Consider the following 20979-nt stretch of genomic DNA (forward strand, 5'->3'; position numbering starts at 1 on the left):
AAGTGTAAAGGGATAAAGAATATGTACATAAAGATATAAGAATGAGTGATGGTACAGAATGGCATAGGTGAGATGGAGTAGATGGTATAGAGTACAGTATATACATATGAGATGAGTAATGTAGGGTATGTAAGCATATTAAGTAGCATGGTTTAAAGTGGCTAGTGATAGTTTTACATCAATTTCCATTATTAAAGTGGCTGGAGTTGAGTCAGTGTGTTGGCAGCAGCCACTCAATGTTAGTGGTGGCTGTTTAACCGTCTGATGGCTTTTAGAAAGACTGAAAAACAGCTTCTCTTGGTCCCTGCTTTGATGCACCTGTACTGACCTTGCCATCTGGATGATAGCGGGGTGAACAGGCAGTGGCTCGGGTGGTTGTTGTCCTTGTTGATCTTTATGGCCTTCCTGTGACATCGGGTGGTATAGGTGTCCTGGAGGGCAGGTAGTTTGTTCCCGGTGATGCGTTGTGCAGACCTCACTACCCGCTGGAGAGCCTTACGGTTGTGGGCGGAGCAGTTGCCGTACCAGGCGGTGATACAGCCCTACAGGATGCTCTCGATTGTGCATCTGTAGAAGTTTGTGAGTGCTTTTGGTGACAAGCTGAATTTCTTCACCTCCTGAGGTTGAAGAGGTGCTGCTGCGCCTTCTTCACGATGCCGTCTGTGTGGCTGGACCAATTCAGTTTGTCCGTGATGAAGAGGGACTTTGCAATTAATTGCAATTCATCTGATCACTCTTCATAACATTCTCGAGTATATGCAAATTGCCATCATACAAACTGAGGCAGCAGACTGAAAATTAATATATCATTCTCAAAACTTTTGGCCACGACTGTACATTTATTCACTCTGTGATATTGTTGGATCCTATATGCGACTTTTACTGTCCTGTAAATGGTTCCGTGCCTATAATTTAGGCTGCGTGTAGAACGGGGCATAAAGGAAATGACCTCTGCTTATAAATTACTAGATTTTAGTGATAAGGAAAACAGCATTCAAATGTGGCTTGTGTATTCATTTTCCTATAACTAATCATAATTCCATTATTTTTACATAAAAGAGAACACTTCAAAGTGACAAGATCCTGCCATGGAAAAGACAACTGGGTGGAAAAAGTGTAAAGGAAGGGAAATAACTCCATGCAGCAGGACACCTTCAGCTGTGGGGTCTTTGAAATGCAGGTTTGATAGTTATATTTCCAATAATGAATGGTTAGCTGTTATGTGACAATTAGGTAAAAATGTATTTTTTTGGTGTAGATGGCCAAGGAAGTTGCACAGAACTTCCAACATCCCCACCCAAATTGATATGGAACCTTCAAAAACACATGGAGCAACTGCGAAAAGAAATGGCTGAGGATATACAAAAAATGTCTGGTATGTAAATGACATTTAATTCAAAGTAAATTCTTTATTTTTATGTAGTTGCATGGGACAGCCATATGTTCAGTTCATGTCTAGAGTTCAACAAAGCCAACAACTGCTTCATGTGTGCCACTGACAAAGAACCTGGATGTGGCCCAAAGACTGACTGGGTTAGTAACTTCATTTAACATGTTTATAATCTTTGACAATAGTGACGGCATGTGAGACAATTTATGGCTAATATTTGATATTATTTATAACGTGTTTTGTTTTGATTGAATGTTTTGCATACCAACTGAGGCTCCATGTGCTGTGCCTAGGAATGAAGACAAGAGTTCAGAGTAAAGAACAAACTGGAAGTGCAGTCTGTTGTTGAAAATGTATGCTATACCCCATCCACACTGAAGAGGCTCTGAAATGTACATCAACCAGGGATAAAGAGAAAGTTAACACTGTGAAATGTTTCATACTTAATTGAAGTTAAGTGTCTGTTGACATGCTGGAAAAGATTAAAGGTCTACAATTTGTTTAATTTGTCAATATTATATTTTTATTCATTGATTTACTGGCCACAATTACTGCAGTTACATGTTCAGTATATGTCTTGACCAGCAAACCCACTGCAGTCTACCTCACTAGCTCACTCTCCGTCCCTGCTTTGGACAATTAATAGCATGACTCTCGTACTTTGCCCTTTTCCTTTATGGTTGATATTAACGACGAAAGGAGATATTATCTGTCTCTCTCCTATTGTGTACCACTGTTAACCTGTTGAACCTATGGGGGCGCTGTGTCATTATTGGATAAAAAGACGTGCCCGTTTTAAGCGCAATATTTTGTCACTAAAAGATGCTCGACTATGCATGGAATTGACAGCCTTGGAAAGACAACTTTGACATCTCCAAAACGGCAAAGATATTATCTGTGCGTGCCCCAGAACTAATGCAACAGGCAAAACTAAGATGAAGTTTCATACAGGAAATGCCCCGGATTCTGAAGCCGCTGTGTTCCAATGTCTCCTTATATGGCTGTGAATGCGCCAGGAATGAGCCTGCGCTTTCTGTCTATTCCCCGAGGAGTCTGCAGCATTGTGACAGTGTTTGTAGGCACATCATTTGAAGATTGACCATAAGAGACTACATTTACCTGGTGTCCCGCCCGGTGTGCGTAATCTGTACGTCCATGCGCGTTCCATTTCTTCAGAATTGAAAGTAAACTGCCACGATGGATTTTATCGTCGATAGATATGTGAAAAACACCTTGAGGATTGATTCTAAACATCGTTTGCCATGTTTCTGTCGATAATATGGAGTTAATTTGGAAAAAAGTTTGCGTTTTAATGACTTATTATTTTTTTCTTACCCAAACGCAATGAACAAAACGGAGCGATTAGTCGACAAATAATATTTTTTGTAAAAACGGAACATTTGCTATCTAACAGAGTCTCCTCATTGAAAACATCTGAAGTTTACATTTACATTTACATTTAAGTTCTTCAAAGGTAAATGATTTTATTTGAATGCTTTTATGGTTTTTGTGGAAAATGTTGCATGCTGAATGCTAATGCTAAATGGTACATTAGCCATCAATACGGTTACACAAATGCTTGTTTTGCAATGGTTGAGAAGCATATTTTGAAAATCTGAGATGACAGTGTTAACAAAAGGCTAAGCTTGAGAGCAAATAGATTAATTTCATTTCATTTGCGATTTTCATGAATAGTTAACATTGTGTTATGCTAATGAGCTTGCTGATAGATTTACACAATCCTGGATACAGGTTTTTTTCGTACCTAAACGTAACGCAGAAAACTGAGCAATTTGTCCTAAACAAATAATCTTTCAGGAAAAACTGAACATTTGCTATCTGAGTCTCCTCATTGAAAACATCTTAAGTTCTTCAAAGGTAAATGATTTTGTTGGAATGCTTTTATGGTTTTGTGGAAAATGTTGCATGCTGAATGCTAACGCTAAATGCTACGCTAAATGCTACGTTAGCCATCAATACTGTTACACAAATGCTTGTTTTGCAATGGTTGAGAAGCATGTTTTGCAATGGTTGAGAAGCATATTTTGAAAATCTGAGATGAGTGTTGTTAACAAAAGGCTAAGCTTGAGAGGAAATAGATTCATTTCATTTCATTTGCGATTTTCATGAATAGTTAACGTTGCGTTATGGTAATGAGTTTTAGGCTGTAGTCACAATACCGGATCCGGGATGGCTCGACGCAAGAAGTTAAATACCGTGAAAAAAAAACACAAAAAAACTGGGTACTTTGAACAACCAATTATGGTAGATAAATATTAAAGGGTAAACACTGACTGAACCCCCTAATTGTCAAACTAATAATAATGTACAACAATATAGAAGATGCATGACTCGATGTTTTGCAATACGGGTGTATATCCACTGCATGCTTCTTAGGTGTGTAATTGACATGACCAAGGAGCTAATGCAAATTTTAAAATATGAAAAATGTACGTTACACCTCGTGATTTTACAGTACACAAACAAGACCAAATCAAATCAAATTTATTTATATAGCCCTTCGTACATCAGCTGATATCTCAAAGTGCTGTACAGAAACCCAGCCTAAAACCCCAAACAGCAAGCAATGCAGGTGTAGAAGCAGTGTGCAATATAGAAGGGTAGTCAGCGGACATTAGGTCACATGAGCAAGGAGCTATTGAAATTCTACATTTTGAAAAATTCATGTAAAACCATGCGAGATAAAAATTGATAAACTAAAGGGTGTGCAATATGTAGGCCCACTCAGTGGACATTCTGAACCTTGTTTGAAGTCACATGACCTTGGAGCTATTGAAACTTTACACTTGGAAAAATTCATGTAAAATCTTGTGAGATAAATTGACAAACTAAAGGGTGTGCAATATAGAAGAGCAGTAAGTGGACATTCTGAACCTTGTTTGAAATAAGTATTTCACATGACCAAGGAGCTATTGAAATTTGAGGGTAAAAAAGTTTGTACTTTGTTCACGCTCCGTAACTAATACAACTTGGAATACAAAACGCTGCTCACATTTCCACATGCTTTATTAGCTTTGGAAAGCAAATTAATGTCTACATCGTGAAAATAAGACCTGTGCAATGTGGGCGCAACTTTTCCAACATCATGACACTTATTTGGAGTCTGTGGCTCAGGTGGTTTGAAAGCGCGATTATCAGTCGAATATCGAACTTAACTTTTTTACCTCGGGGAATAAAGTCGATACAAATTCACCTCACTTTTTGAATCAAGTAACTGGGTGTAAACATCACGTCATCATACAATTCACTGGCAACACTAAATATGTTCAGAAGAGGTTCATTGATCGGAGATTCTCTCCTTTCAAGCATATTCCGCGTGATACCATAATGTGCAGTGTATGCGCGCACCTAAATTCTACAACTCGTATGGCTTAACCGATCATTTTCATGTTAGGTTGACTACAGTGAGGATTCCCCACGTGCAATCAGCTATCGTATAGCAAGCCAGAAGGCAATACAGGTTGCATGCAATTCCATTTAGGACCTAACAGTTTAATGTGAGTGTTTAAAATTAAATGCACGTATACTCACCTCCACCCCGGTATAGTTTTCGAAGAAAAATAGGACGAGGCTCTGGTATATGTTATAGAGGTGGTCGTCCATCCTGCGGTATAGTCTTGATGGGAGGACAGCGGTAAGCACACGACATGCACCCCATGACAGCACATAAACCGGAGCTGTGCCTAACATTACCACTGCAGGAAACCAGTACCGCAACGAGTATGTGTGCACAACCAGGGAGAGCAGCATTCTGTACTACACACTTCTAGCTAGTTCAACTAGCTATAACTATAAGATATGCACGTTCACTTCTCGGTTGACTATTTCCGGATGAAAGTAAGCTAGGATGAGAAGTTGCAAATATAGCTTATACAACGGCCACATAGTAACACCACATGTCAACGTTATGAATATCGCAACAGCTCAATGTAACAACCAGCAAACGACATCGAATCTCCGATAGCCAGCTAACTTTACCTAGCTAGCGAAGCTGACTTACTTTGCCGCTAAACACTGTTCAACCGGCACATGAACCAAACGAATGGTTTCGTACAAAACCACGGTTAAAACAGCAGTGGTAAATCATTACTACATGCTTAGCATTTACATTCTCCTCGGTCAACAGTGAAGTTTTAGTTCAAAAACTACCTCTACCAAAGTCACACACAAGCCTGCTCATGGACTCAATGGGGAAATCTCAATCACATTCTCCTCGCCTCCTCAAACCCCATTGGAGGAGTAGGTCGGAGGGGCAGGACTTCTGGCTCTCTCATCCAATGTGGTTTGAGGAGGGAAGACGCAATTGCGATTGGTCCGTGCTATCCGGTATCATTGGGACGTCTCTACTCCACTGAAGTTAACATTTTAAATTGAATTTTAAATGGATAAAGTAGGGGTTAAGGTCGGGACATCCCAATGATCCCGCATAGCACTGGGTATTGAAATTATATCCATGTTTAATAATGATTCATGATATCTGGGGTCCTTGGGGCTTCTATACCCTAAACTTCACCCGTACCTGGGTGCACGCTGCAGTAGAGAACAACCAGTTGAAACACCAGAAGGGTTGTAGTAGGATGCTGCCAGCATCGCTACTTCCCTTTAAATACGTATTTCATTGCTTGAAGCCACACCCACCAAACGGGAGCAAACGTACTTCAAATGTCTTGTTTACACGGACAGGGTTTTGGTACACCAGAAGTACTACACATGATCACACCAACAGCATCATTGCATTTTTGTACACTAGTACAATCATTGTGTTGCAGAGGCAGTTGCAGTATGTTCTGTGATGCATATGTTGGATTTATATATATTTTTTGCATCAAACTATGCATAGAAATGGTAGCAGAACGTGAATGTTGAACTTCTGTTGCAGGCATATCCAAGTGATGCTGCATACTATTTTGCGCCCAGACACGGTAGGTGTGATCAAGGTGTTTGCCTTCCAGCATTGCGTTGCAGAGGCAGGTGCAGTGCATTCTGTGTGGCACTTACCTTGTATTTATCAAATTGTATGCTGTAGCCAGCTTGCTGTTGCGTACCAATTTGCGCAATGATGCTGTAGGTGTGATCAAGTTGAAAGTCTATTAAGAAAGTACAAGAACGTTTTGGGGAAACTTGTCATACAGTACAAACCCGTTCCGCAAAGTAGCAAACTGAACGCACCTCTAGTGTCATGTCAGATGGCGTCACTCCTATGCTACGCTCGCCCCTCATCATCATCATGCACTACTCGAAACGAGGAAACTCAAATGTCCGACTTGCTAACTGGTTGAAGGTGGCAGTGGCACCTGTATAACTACAACCATTTGGCAAGTTGGAAATGTCAGTTTCCTAGTTCCAACTACCACATAAATGCGGAATCAGTGTAGACTGAGGTCATGCTATCTGACCGAACGCCTCGATCACACCTACAGAGCTTTTGCAACATAAGTCCAACATTCACCTTCTGCTACCTTTTCTGTCAAGCTGACGAATTATTCAATTTGATGCATACTTCGATAACATCCAACATATGCACCACACAGAACGCACTGCAAACGGAGCATTCCATTGGATATTAATGTACTTCTGGTGTGCCAAAATGCAATGATACTGTTGGTGTGATGGAGGCGTAAGCCACTTGCCAACATTGTGCACGCTGATTGGTTTAAAGAAGAGTTCTGAGATTGGTGGTTGGTAAGAGTGGATGACAGTTGCTAATGTGCTGGTGTCAGGGAAAAGTCTAAACGGGATACTTGAGACATCCCATCTGACATCATTTAAGTTGACATTTAAAACGTTTAAGGTTCCAATGCAGACATTTAAAAAAAAATTCAATTTCAAATAATTTCTGGGTAACAATTAAGTACCTTACTGTGATTGTTTTAAATTAAACATGGTAAATAAAATAGCGTCTTAGCAATAATTTTGCAAGATGTCTGTCTGGGAGGGGTCTGAGTGGGGAGGAGAAAATGAAAAATTATGTTATTGGCTGAGAGGTTTGTAACTGTTATTTGTAACTAATTCCCCAGGCAGGCAAAAACTATACCCACCAAAACAGGCTGACATTTCAGGCTGTCTTTTCAAACAACTCTTACACTAAAAGGGCATTATAATTTCCACAATATTATTCTAACCTCACTGTGGAAATAAAATAAACAGGGAATCGCATTTTTTTGGCTGCACTGGGCCTTTAAGGTTAGGGTAAGGTTGTCCCAAGGACCCGGCCTTGAACTAACCCTGGTGTCAGTGCCAGATGCCAGCAACAGTAAAGAAAGATCTGCCAAAAACTAAGGCTGAGTTTTAAAGTTATTTAGATAGTAGTGTGAGTCTGATGAAACCTGACAAGTGTGTGACCTGTGCTATCCAGTATAACTTGACATTAAATTACTAAGTGAATTGTTAAATAGACACTGTATAAGCACTATCCTGGTCCCAGATCAGTTTGTGTCGTATAACCAGCTATCTTTGATGCATAGTAAACTCCTATGACATTAAAGCACTGCTTTGACAATACTCATCTTTGAATTGGAACTGTGATGAGTGGATGGACTGACATGACTAGTTTTGTGACAAATAATCACAAATAGAGATGTCCTTATACTTCAGTCTATATCAAATAAAAACCTGCAAAGTTATGCTGCGATGAGAACATTCTGACAAGGTAAAAGTTTTATTAAATAGAATGCAATAACAGTAGAAAGTCAATTCACATTCAAGGGAGAAAAATAGCCAGAACGATTTCCATGTGTGTTCTCCATGTTTAAGTCCAACTTCATATTACCGGGACTTCCATTCCAAGTCATACTTCTCATATGGAAGTTGCTTGAGATGTGTGATACAATCTAGAGGAAAAAGGAAGTCAATGAATACCATTGTTAAAGAAACAATGACACAGAGGGTAAAAACTTAAATTTACATAAATATTCTATGCTGAAGCCAAATGTAACACCACACAATCAAAAAAACAAATCACAACATTTAGTAACATAATACAAATATTCGGGGTAGGTGCAACATGAGAAACTGAAAATGTCAAGGGTTTGAGTGAGAGGTGTCTCCAAGTGGCTATACAGCTATTCAAAGTGTGCACAGTTCCTAAGTAATTTCAATGCACTTTTATAACAAAAAAAGAGCCTTCAACTGTTATTCGATGTTTTCTGGAGCTCTCCTAGCTGTTCCATTGAGGAACTGAATGAGCAGTTTTGTCTGGAATGCAGCCATGCACCCCACCTTCACGCAATTACTGTTGTTATGCAATCCAAAACCAGCCCATCACAAATCGCAATCTGGGTCAGGTGGGCATCATTTGAAAGCTTATTCTATTGCCAACATGACTAGTGAAGTTATAAAATATGACCTTGCAGTGTTAGGCTTTCCCAAGGTACTTCAGAGAACAATACAATTTTGGTGCATATGGAATGTCATGAGTGCATTCAGGTGAGACTTCCATGGCCATTTTCTTCACAACACAGAACATAGCCCATTTTGTTCAGAATAACCTGGGGTATGACGCAATATTCTTCTTGTAAAGCATCATTGCGATCATACATTTCGATGCTGTAAATGACATGAGTTGGAAATGTGAAGTGCACATTTGGATTCATGGGTGTGTGGTTTGCTTGTGTGACAAAGACGTATTTATACATTTCGACTTCTCATCTTTCTGAACACATCGAGTGCTCTTGATTTACAGCACTCCCCTTACTGAGACAACACTACAATGTGCAAATGTAACCCAATTTGCGGGAAGGATGGGGGCATCTTGTTGCGGGTGATGCTCCGGCTTAGAACTTGAATCCCATACATCGCAGTAAAGCGGTGACCCAGTGCCTGCTCTGTACAGCCACTGTGTTCCAATGTAAGTGCTTATCAGTGATGAGCGTCTGCTAAAAGACTTAAATGTAAATGTAAATGTAATCTACATTTTCAACCTGTATATGGGATGGAGAGTAAAAGGACTACACATCAATTAACACTGGGCTGACATCTTACCCAGCACCCACTGCTCGGAGAGAATCCTGCTCCCTTCTGGTCTCTTGCCGTTGTACTCCCCTATGCAGAGGCCTGTCTGCCGGACTGTTTTGCAGACTGTGCCCCCACATAGCTGGATGAGCTCCACCAGGCTGTGGGTGGGGGGCTGGGTGTTTCGGGAGACAAACATTGCAGGCTGACCCAAGAAGAGGTCCTGCTGGTGCTCCCCTGCAGACAGGTGCTGCTGTAGACGGCAGATCTGGGAGGAGAGACATGATAGGGTCTTAGATGTGATGGAGTTGTTTGCAGCTGTGTTATAAAAGTGCTCATCTTAATATAGCTAAATGAGTAGTTATTCAGAAATGTACATTTTGTATATGTATTGTGCATTTGCCTGACCATTAGTTGTCACAACTCAAGTGTGTTGCAGTGTTCTCTTTTCACAAGGAGAGGGCAGAAAAACACCTTGAATTTGTAAATACATTGAACAAAAATATAAACACAACACGGAACGTTTTGGTCCCAAGTTTCATGAGCTGAAATAAAAGATCAGACATTTTCCATACCCACAAAAATCATGTTTCTCTCAACTTTTGCGCACAAATTTGATTACATCCCTTTTAGTGAGCATTTCCCCTTTTCCAAGGTAATCCATCCACCTGACTGGTGTGGCGTATCAAGAATTTGATGAAACAATATGATTATTATATACCACGTTGTGCTGGGGGCAATAAAATGCCACTGAAATGTGCAGTTTTGTCACAACACAATGCCACAAATGTCTCAAGTTGACGGAGCGTGCAATTGGCATGGTGACTGCAGGAATATCCACCAGAGCTTTGCCAGATAATTTAATATTAATTTCTTTACTATTAGCTGCCTCCATTGTTTTAGAGAATTCAGCATTATGTCCAACCAGCTTCACAACCACAGTCCAGGTGTATGGCTTTGCGTGGGTGAGCGGTTTGCTGATTTCAACGTTGTGAACAGAGTGCCCCATGGTGGCGGTGACTTAAATGTAAATGTTATGGTGTGGGCATTCATAAGTTACGGACAACAAACACAATGGCATTTTATCGATAGAAATGTAAATGCACAGAGACTGAATATAAGATCAGTGTCAACTCACCATCAGTACGACCAAAAATATGTTTTCCGCGACGCGGATCCTGTGTTCTGCCTTACAAACAGGACAACGGAATGGATCGCATGCAGCGACCCAAAAAAACGACTCCGAAAAAGAGAAAAAACGAGGCGGTGTTCTGGTCAGACTCCGAAAAAGGGCACATCGCGCACCACTTCCCAGCATTCTTCTTGCCAATGTCCAGGCTCTTGACAACAAGGTTGACGAAATCCGAGCAAGGGTGGCATTCCAGAGGGACATCAGAGACTGCAACGTTCTCTGCTTCACGGAAACATGGCTTACTGGGAAGACGCTATCCGATGCGGTGCAGCCAACGGGTTTCTCCACGCATCGCGCCGACAGAAACAAACATCTCTCTGGTAAGAAGAGTGGCGGGGGCGTATGCCTCATGACTAACGGGACATGGTGTGATGAAGGAAACATACAGGAACTCAAATCCTTCTGTTCACCTGATTTAGAATTCCTCACAATCAAATGTAGACCGCATTATCTTCCAAGAGAATTCTCTTCGATTATAATCACAGCCGTATATATCCCCCCCCAAGCAGACACATCGATGGCTCTGAACGAACTTTATTTAACCCTTTGCAAACTGGAAACCATTTATCCGGAGTCTGCATTCATTGTAGCTGGGGATTTTAACAAAGCTAATCTGAAAACAAGACTCCCTAAATTTTATCAGCATATCGATTGCACAACCAGGGGTGGTAAAACCTTGGATCATTGTTACTCTAACTTCCGGGACGCATATAAGGCCCTGCCCCGCCCCCCTTTCGGGAAAGCTGACCACGACTCCATTTTGCTGATCCCTGCCTACAGGCAGAAGCTAAAACAAGAGGCTCCCACGCTGAGGTCTGTCCAACGCTGGTCAGACCAAGCTGACTCTACACTCCAAGACTGCTTCCATCACGTGGACTGGGACATGTTTCGTATTGCGTCAGATGAAAATATTGATGAATACGCTGATTCGGTGTGCGAGTTCATTAGAATGTGCGTCGAAGATGTCGTTCCCATAGCAACGATAAAAACATTCCCAAACCAGAAACCGTGGATTGATGGCAGCATTCGTGTGAAACTGAAAGCGCGAACCACTGCTTTTAATCAGAGCAAGGTGTCTGGTAACATGTCCGAATATAAACAATGCAGCTATTCCCTCCGCAAGGCTATTAAACAAGCTAAGCGTCAGTACAGAGACAAAGTGGAATCTCAATTCAATTGCTCAAACACAAGAGGCATGTGGCAGGGTCTACAGTCAATCACGGACTACAAGAAGAAACCCAGCCCAGTCACGGACCAGGATGTCTTGCTCCCAGGCAGACTAAATAACTTTTTTTGCCCGCTTTGAGGACAATACAGTGCCACTGACACGGCCTGCAACGAAAACATGCGGTCTCTCCTTCACTGCAGCCGAGGTGAGTAAGACATTTAAACGTGTTAACCCTCGCAAGGCTGCAGGCCCAGACGGCATCCCCAGCCGCGCCCTCAGAGCATGCGCAGACCAGCTGGCCGGTGTGTTTACGGACATATTCAATCAATCCCTATACGAGTGTGCTGTTCCCACATGCTTCAAGAGGGCCACCATTGTTCCTGTTCCCAAGAAATCTAAGGTAACTGAGCTAAACGACTAACGCCCCGTAGCACTCACTTCCGTCATCATGAAGTGCTTTGAGAGACTAGTCAAGGACCATATCACCTCCACCCTACCGGACACCCTAGACCCACTCCAATTTGCTTACCGCCCAAATAGGTCCACAGACGATGCAATCTCAACCACACTGCACACTGCCCTAACCCACCTGGACAAGAGGAATACCTATGTGAGAATGCTGTTCATCGACTACAGCTCGGCATTCAACACCATAGTACCCTCCAAGCTCGTCATCAAGCTCGAGACCCTGGGTCTCGACCCCGCCCTGTGCAACTCGGTACTGGACTTCCTGACGGGCCGCCCCCAGGTGGTGAGGGTAGGCAACAACATCTCCTCCCCGCTGATCCTCAACACGGGGGCCCCACAAGGGTGCGTTCTGAGCCCTCTCCTGTACTCCCTGTTCACCCACGACTGCGTGGCCACGCACGCCTCCAACTCAATCATCAAGTTTGCGGACGACACAACAGTGGTAGGCTTGATTACCAACAACGACGAGACGGCCTACAGGGAGGAGGTGAGGGCCCTCGGAGTGTGGTGTCAGGAAAATAACCTCACACTCAACGTCAACAAAACTAAGGAGATGATTGTGGACTTCAGGAAACAGCAGAGGGAACACCCCCCTATCCACATCGATGGAACAGTAGTGGAGAGGGTAGCAAGTTTTAAGTTCCTCGACATACACATCACAGACAAACTGAATTGGTCCACTCACACTGACAGCGTCGTGAAGAAGGCGCAGCAGCGCCTCTTCAACCTCAGGAGGCTGAAGAAATTCGGCTTGTCACCAAAAGCACTCACAAACTTCTACAGATGCACAATCGAGAGCATCCTGGCGGGCTGTATCACCGCCTGGTACGGCAACTGCTCCGCCCTCAACCATAAGGCTCTCCAGAGGGTAGTGAGCACTACACAACGCATCGCCGGGGGCAAACTACCTGCCCTCCAGGATACCTACACCACCCGATGTTACAGGAAGGACATAAAGATCATCAAGGACATCAACCACCCGAACCACTGCCTGTTCACCCCGCTATCATCCAGAAGGCGAGGTCAGTACAGGTGCATCAAAGCTGGGACCGAGAGACTGAAAAACAGCTTCTATCTCAAGGCCATCAGACTGTCAAACAGCCACCACTAACATTGAGAGGCTGCTGCCAACACACTGTCATTGACACTGACCCAACTCCAGCCACTTTAATAATGGGAATTGATGGGAAATGTAAATATATCACTAGCCACTTTAAACAATGCTACCTTATATAATGTTACTTACCTACATTATTCATCTCATATGCATACGTATATACTGTACTCTACATCATCGACTGCATCCTTATGTAATACATGTATCACTAGCCACTTTAACTATGCCACTTTGTTTACTTTGTCTACACACTCATCTCATATGTATATACTGTACTAGATACCATCTACTGTATGCTGCTCTGTACCATCACTCATTCATATATCCTTATGTACATATTCCTTATCCCCTTACACTGTGTATAAGACAGTAGTTTTGAAATTGTTAGTTAGATTACTTGTTGGTTATCACTGCATGGTCGGAACTAGAAGCGCAAGCATTTCGCTACACTCGCATTAACATCTGCTAACCATGTGTATGTGACAAATACATTTTCAAAAGTATCTGTAACCAACAGTTGCATATCTGTATTCCCATTCATGTGAAATCCATAGATTAATGCCTAATGAATTTATTTCAATTGACTGATTTGCTTATATGAACTGTAACTCAGTAAAATCTTTGAAATTGTTGCATGTTAAGTTTATATTTTAGCCACATTTCATACAGTGTTTCTGTTGTCATTGTCTGTACAGCGGCTTACCTCCGCTGTGCCCGCACCCCACCATACCAGTCTGCACATTATGCCCTGAATCTAATCTACCACGCCCAGAAACCTGATCCTTTTATTCTTTGTCCCCTAGGCGACCAGTTTTGATAGCCTTGAGCCGTACCCTCATCCTACTCCTCCTCTGTTCCTCGGGTGATGTGGAGGTAAACCCAGGCCCTGCTTGTCCCCAGGCACCCTCATTTGTTGAACCTTGGTTTCATGCATGTCAACATCAGAAGCCTCCTCCCTAAGTTTGTTTTACTCACGGCTTTAGCAAACTCTGCCAACCCTGGTGTCCTTGCCGTGTCTGAATCCTGGATTAGGAAGGCCACCAACAATTCTGAGATTTCCATACCCAGCTACAACATTTTCCGTCAAGATAGAACTGCCAAAGGGGGAGGAGTTGCAATCTACTGCAGAGATAGCCTGCAAAGTTCTGTCATACTTTACAGGTCTATACCAAAACAGTTTGAACTTCTAATTTAAAAAATGTATCTCTCCAGAAATAAGTCTCTCACTGTTGCCGCCTGCTATCACCCCCCTCCGCTCCCAGCTGTGCCCTGGACACCATTTGTGAATTGATCGCCCCCCCCCCATCTAGCTTCAGAGTTCGTTCTGTTAGGCGACCTAAACTGGGATATGCTTAACACCCCGGCAGTCCTACAATCTAATCAAGATGCCCTCAATCTCACACAAATCATCAAGGAACCCACCAGGTACAACCCTAAATCTGTCAACATGGGCACCCTCATAGACATTATCCTGACTTGCCCTCCAAATACACCTCTGCTGTTTTCAATCAGGATCTCGGCGATCGCTGCCTGATTGCCTGTATCCGCTTTGGGCCCGCGGTCAAACGACCACCCCTCATCACTGTCAAACGCTCCCAAAAACACTTCTGCAAGCAGGCCTTTCTAATCGACCTGGCCCGGGTATCCTGGAAGGATATTGACCTCATCCCGTCAGTTGAGGATGCCTGGTCATTCTTTAAAAGTAACTTCCTCACCATCTTAGATAAGCATGTCCCGTTCAAAAAATGCAGAACGAAGAACAGATATTGCTCTTGGTTCACTCCAGACCGGACTGCCCTTGACCAGCAGAAAAACATCCTGTGGCGGACTGCAATAGCATCGAATAGTCCCCACGATATGCAACAGTTAAGGGAAGTCAGGAACCAATACACACAGTCAAAGGCTTGCGTCTTCAAGCAGAAATTTGAATCCTGTAGCTCTAACTCCAAAAGGTTTCGGGACACTGTAAAGTCCATGGAGAACAAGAGCACCTCCTCCCAGCTGTCCACTGCACTGAGGCTAGGTAACACGGTCACCACTGATAAATCCATGATAATCGAAAATTTCAAGAAGCATTTCTCAACGGCTGGCCATGCCTTCCTCCTGGCTACTCCAACCCTGGCCAACAGCCCCGCCTCCCCCAGCTTCTCCTTCACCGAAATCCAGATCGCAGAGGTTCTAAAAAAGCTGCAAAACCTGGACCCATAAAATCAGCTGGGCTAGACAATCTGGACCCTCTCTTTTCTAAAACTATCCGCCGCCATTGTTGCAACCCCTATACCAGCCTGTTGCAACCCCTTACCAGCCTGTTCAACCTCTTTCGTATCGTCCGAGATCCCTAAAAATCGGAAAGCTGCCAGTCATCCCAGACCTATATCCATCCTGCACTGCCTATCTAAAGTCTTCGAAAGCCAAGTTAATAAACAGATCACTGACCATTTCGAATCCCACGGTACCTTTTCCGCTGCACAATCTGGCTTCCGAGCCGGTCACGGGTGCACCACAGCCACGCTCAAGGTACTAAACGATATCATAACCGCCATCGATAAAAGACAGTACTGTGCAGCCGTCTTCATCGACCTGGCCAAGGCTTTCGACTCTGTCAATCACCGTATTCTTATCGGCAGACTCAATAGCCTTGGTTTTTTAAACGAATGCCTCGCCTGGTTCACCAACTACTTTGCAGACGGAGTTCAGTGTGTCAAAATCGGAGGGCATGTTGTCCGGACCTCTGGCAGTTTCTATGGGGGTGCCACAGGGTTAAATTCTTGGGCCGACTCTTTTCTTTGTATATATCAATGATGTCGTCTTGCTGTGGGCGATTCCCTGATCCACCTCTATACAGACGACACCATTTTGTATGCTTCTGGCCCTTCTTTGGAAACTGTGCTAACTAACCTCCAAACGAGCATCAATGCCATACAACAACTCCTTCCGTGGCCTCCAACTGCTCTTAAAATGCTAGTAAAACCAAATGCATGCTTTTCAACCTTTCACTGCCCCCACCTGTCCGCCCGAGTAGCATCACCACCCTGGACGGTTCTGACCTAGAATATGTGGATATCTATAAATATCTTGGTGTCTGGTTAGACTGTAAACTCTCCTTCCAGACTCATATTAAACATCTCCAAAAATCAAATCTAGAAGAATCGGCTTTCTATTTCGCGACAAAGCCTCCTACACTCACGCCGCCAAATTTACCCTCGTAAAACTGACTATCCTTCCGATCCTCGACTTCGGCGATGTCCTCTACAAAATAGCGTCCAACACTCTACTCAGCAAACTGGATGCAGTCTATCACAGTGTCATCCGTTTTGTTACCAAATCACCTTATACCACCCACCACTGCGACCTGTATGCTCTAGTCGGCTGGCCCTCGCTACATATTCGTCGCCAGACCCACTGGCTCAAGGTCATCTACAAGTCCATGCTAGGTAAAGCTCCGCCTTATCTCAGCTCACTGGTCACACTAACAACACCCCCCCCCGTAGCACACGTTCCAGCAGTTCTATCTCACTGATCATCCCCAAAGCCAACACCTCATTTGGCTGCCTTTCCTTCCAGTTCTCTGCTGCCAGTGACTGGAACGAATTGCAAAAATCGCTGAAGTTGGAGACTTTCATTTCCCTCACCAACTTTAAACATCTGCTATCTGAGCAGCTAACCGATCGCTGCAGCTGTACATAGTCCATCTGTAAATAGCCCACCCAATCTACCTACCTCATCCCCATACTGTTTTTATTTTATTTACTTTTCTGCTCTTTTGCACACCAGTATCTCTACTTGCATATCATCATATGCTCATTTATCACTCCAGTGTTAATCTGCTAAATTGTAATTATTCGCTCCTATGGCCTATTTATTGCCTACCTCCTCATGCCTTTTGCACATTCTGTATATAGACTTTTTTTCCTACTGTGTCATTGGCTTGTTTATTGTTTACTCCATGTGTAACTCTGTGTTGTTGTCTGTGTCACACTTGCTTTGCTTTATCTTTGCCAGGTCGCAGTTGCAAATGTTCTTAACTAGCCAACCTGATGAAATAAAAAAAATAAAAAAATCCCTCCTGCCTCTGATCTGATGGATTCAAACAAATGCTTTGTTTGTGAATTATGTCAGTGTTGGAGTGTGTCCCTGGCTATCCATAAATTTAAAAATAAAAAGTTAAATGGTGCCATCTGGTTTGCTTAATATAAGAATTTGAAATGGTTTATACTTTTGATACTTAAGTACATTTTAGCAATTCCATTTACTTTTGATACTTATGTATATTTAAAACCAAATTCTTTGACTTTTCCTCTAGTATTTTATTGGGTGACGAACTTGATTCACTTTCTATTAATTAAGGTATCTTTACTTTTACTCAAGTATGACAATTGAGTACTTTTTCCACCAATTGCATTTTGAAATGTTATACGATCTGATGCATCTCTCTGAAATGCATGGGGCAGCGAGGACAGTGTTCGCTCATCACAGCAGGATACCCCAGCGAAACAAGCACAGCGGCAGGGCAGACACTTTCATTAGAGAAATCATAATGCACTTTACCGGTTGACCAAATCATGGTTTTAGCCGCCACAAAAATCGGAAGTTTTGAGTGAGGTGATAACGTAGAATGTGCTCCTACGTTTATAGTCACGATTCACACTTTTTTTTACGATCAATGATCTTGGCAGACTAACTGATGACGAGTCAGAGCAGGTATCTTTCCCGGTGCCGCGCTTGACTTTGAATGTGAGGTTGAGTAACCTCAGCTCAGAAAACCGGGCTGGTCCATCTTGGTAGGGGGGCTGGCCGTTGCCCACTGGTCAGGCAATGGCTCATGAGTAGTATAACAAACATTTAGCCAAAAATCTAAACAAAATACTATAGGCCCATGGGCCTCCGGCCATGTCACATTTTTCAAAAAAGATATTATATACAGTGCATTCGGAAAGTATTCTGACCCCTTGACTTTTTCCACATTGTTACGTTATAGCCTTATTCTAAAATTGATTAAAATATTTCCCCCCCCCCGATCAATCTACACACAATACACTATAATGGCAAAAAACGAACAGGTTTTTAGACATTTTTGCGAATTTATATAAAAAAATATCACATTTACATGAGTATTCAGACCTTTTCCTCAGTACTTTATTGACGTTCCTTTGGCAGCGATTACAGCCTTGAGTCTTTTTGGGTATGATGCTACAAGCTTGGCACACCTGTATGTGGGGAGTTTCTCCCATTTTTTTCTGTAGATCCTTTCAAGTTCTGTCAGGTTGGATGGGGAGCGTCGCTGCATAGCCAATTTCAGGTCTCTCCAGATATGTTCGATCGTGTTCAAGTCCGGGCTCTGGCTGAGCAATTCAAGAACATTCAGAGACTTGTCCCGAAGCCACTCCTGCGGTGTCTTGGCCGTGTGCTTAGGGTCATTGTCCTGTTGGATTGTAAACCATCACCCCAGTCAGAGTGCTCTGAAGCAAGTTTTCATCATGTATCTCTATACTTTGCTCCATTCATCTTTGTCTCGATCCAGACTATTTTCCAATCCCTGCCGCTGAAAAACATCCCACAACATGATGCTGCCACCACCATGCTTCACTGTTGGAATGGTGCCAGGTTTCCTCTGGACGTGATGCTTCTCATTCAGGCGAAATAGTTCAGTCTTGGAAACATTAGACCTAAGAATCTTGTTTCTCATGGTCTGAGTCCTTTAGGTGCATTTTGGCAAAATCCAAGCGGATTTTCTGGCCACTCTACCATAAAAAGGCCTGAATGATAGATTGCTGCAGAGATGGGAGAATCTTCCAGAAGGACAACCATCTCCACAGAGGAACTATGAAGCACTGTCAGTAACCATCAGGTTCTTGGTCACCTCCCTGACCAAGGTCCTTCTCTCCTGATTGCTCAGTTTGGCTGGGAGGCCAGCTCTAGAAAGAGTGTTAGTGGTTCCAAACTTCTTCCATTTAAGAATGATGGAGGCCACGGTGTTCTTGGGGACCTTCAATGCCCTTCCCCAGATCTGTGCCTCGACACAATCCTGTCTCTGGGCTCTACGGACAGTTTCTTCGACCCCATGGCTTGGTTTATGCTCTGACATGCATTGTCAACTGTGGGACCTTATATAGACAGGTGTGTGCCTTTCCAAATCATGTCCAATCAATTGAATTTACCACATGGACTCCAATCAATCTGTAAAAGCATCAAGGATTATCAATGGAAACACAATGCCCAATTTCGAGTTTCATAGCCAAGGGTCTGAATAGTTATGTAAATAAGTTCTTTCTGTTTTTTATAAACTATCAATTCCCATAACGTTGTTTCAATATGGCTGCGGCCACATCTCTAAGCTTGTGCTAGGCTCTTGAAAACGTTTAATATTATGCTCAAAACATTTTCATAACATCACATTCAACAAGGTTACCTAACATCGACATGTAAAACAATGTAGGTTGATTTGAGCATTTCAGTGCCACTTAGGTCCAACCAAAATTTGACTTCCGCTTTATCCCAACCCCTTCCGAAAGATTCATATACAGGTGGGAGAGGTTGGAGCAGTGGGCTGCCACACTGGGCGATTGTGGAGCAGTTTTGCATCTTTGAAAATAAATAGTCTTTAATGATCTTAAAATGTGTCCCAAGAACAAACTACTATTGAATTAACAAAAACATATCCTCTATACCAGGTATTCCCAAACTGGGGTACGTGCAATGCTGTCAGGAGTACGCCAAATATAAATGTGATTCACATTTAAAAAAGAAAAAGAAATAGTTTTATTTCTATTCACATATTCAAACAGTCCATTCATATTTTCCAACGGGGCTATACATTTACTCTCACCTGAGTAGCCTCGTTTCACTGCCAAAAATACATTTAAATCATCTAAGCAACAACACAATGTCAAATACAGATAGCCTAGTAAAATAATTAACATCCAATCACATTAACCGTTACTCTCTCATGGGAATTCCACTAACGGTCCGTATGTAGCCAAACGTAGCTGCTGCTCCTTCAGTTTGCTCGAAAATTGATAAATGGTTAAAAAAAGGCCCGAATCCATAGAGACACATACCAGCTCTACTGGTAGTAACATCCTGTTGACGACACAAGCTGTTCCGCTTCCACGAGCACAATCAATGCTAGGACCCTTAATTCTACACTTGTTGTTAGCCCAGCTAGCATGGACACTGACAGTTGTGAAACTGATGCAGCCGAAGAGCTGCTGCCCCCTTACCCGGGAAAGCACCGAACAATAGACATTAGACCATCGAAAAGGTGCAAATATGATGAGAACTACATTGATTTGGGGTTCACTTAGATTGGGAGTAGTGCCTTTCCTCAGTTACAGTGCATTATATTTGCAAAAGTACTATCTCATCACTCAATGAAACCTTCACTCTTGCGCGGACATTTAGAAACAAAAACATGCCAATTTGAAAAATAAGCCACAGGAGTTGAGTGAGAATTAAGATGACTTTCGAGTAGTAAGACATGTATAAAAGCAACGGATACCATTAATAAGAAGGGGCTAGAAGCGTCTTATATGGTGAGCTACCGAGTGGCTCGGACAGGCAAGCACCATACTATTGTGGAGGTTCTTAATTCTTCCTGCTGCAGTGGATATGGCTGGGACAATGCTGAGGGAAAATGCAAAAAAGAACTACACAGACAATTTCTTCATCAAACA

At 42.8% G+C, this 20979-nt stretch overlaps 2 protein-coding genes across 3 annotated transcripts in view; both read right to left on the reverse strand.

Moving 5' to 3' along the window:
• The window catches only part of LOC124038415 (1-acyl-sn-glycerol-3-phosphate acyltransferase epsilon-like), a 56318-nt gene extending 50260 nt beyond the window's left edge, over nt 1-6058 (reverse strand). The window contains exon 1 of one of the 2 annotated variants that reach the window (XM_046354273.1): nt 4943-6058. In XM_046354273.1, the coding sequence (XP_046210229.1) occupies nt 4943-5161 (219 nt within the window). In that variant the 5' untranslated portion in view covers nt 5162-6058. The remainder of the gene's footprint in view (nt 1-4942) is intronic. The other variant, XM_046354271.1, reaches the window with a different exon arrangement.
• Nucleotides 6059-8052: 1994 nt separating this feature from the next.
• The window catches only part of LOC124038417 (microcephalin-like), a 41710-nt gene continuing 28783 nt past the window's right edge, over nt 8053-20979 (reverse strand). Inside the window, exons 11-12 of the mRNA XM_046354275.1 lie at nt 9392-9629; nt 8053-8241 (exon numbers count right to left, since the gene is read on the reverse strand). Coding sequence (XP_046210231.1) covers nt 8177-8241; nt 9392-9629 — 303 coding nt within the window. The 3' untranslated portion in view covers nt 8053-8176. The remainder of the gene's footprint in view (nt 8242-9391; nt 9630-20979) is intronic.

This window comes from Oncorhynchus gorbuscha, linkage group LG06 (genome assembly GCF_021184085.1).
Source record: "Oncorhynchus gorbuscha isolate QuinsamMale2020 ecotype Even-year linkage group LG06, OgorEven_v1.0, whole genome shotgun sequence".
NCBI classification, from domain to species: domain Eukaryota; kingdom Metazoa; phylum Chordata; class Actinopteri; order Salmoniformes; family Salmonidae; genus Oncorhynchus; species Oncorhynchus gorbuscha.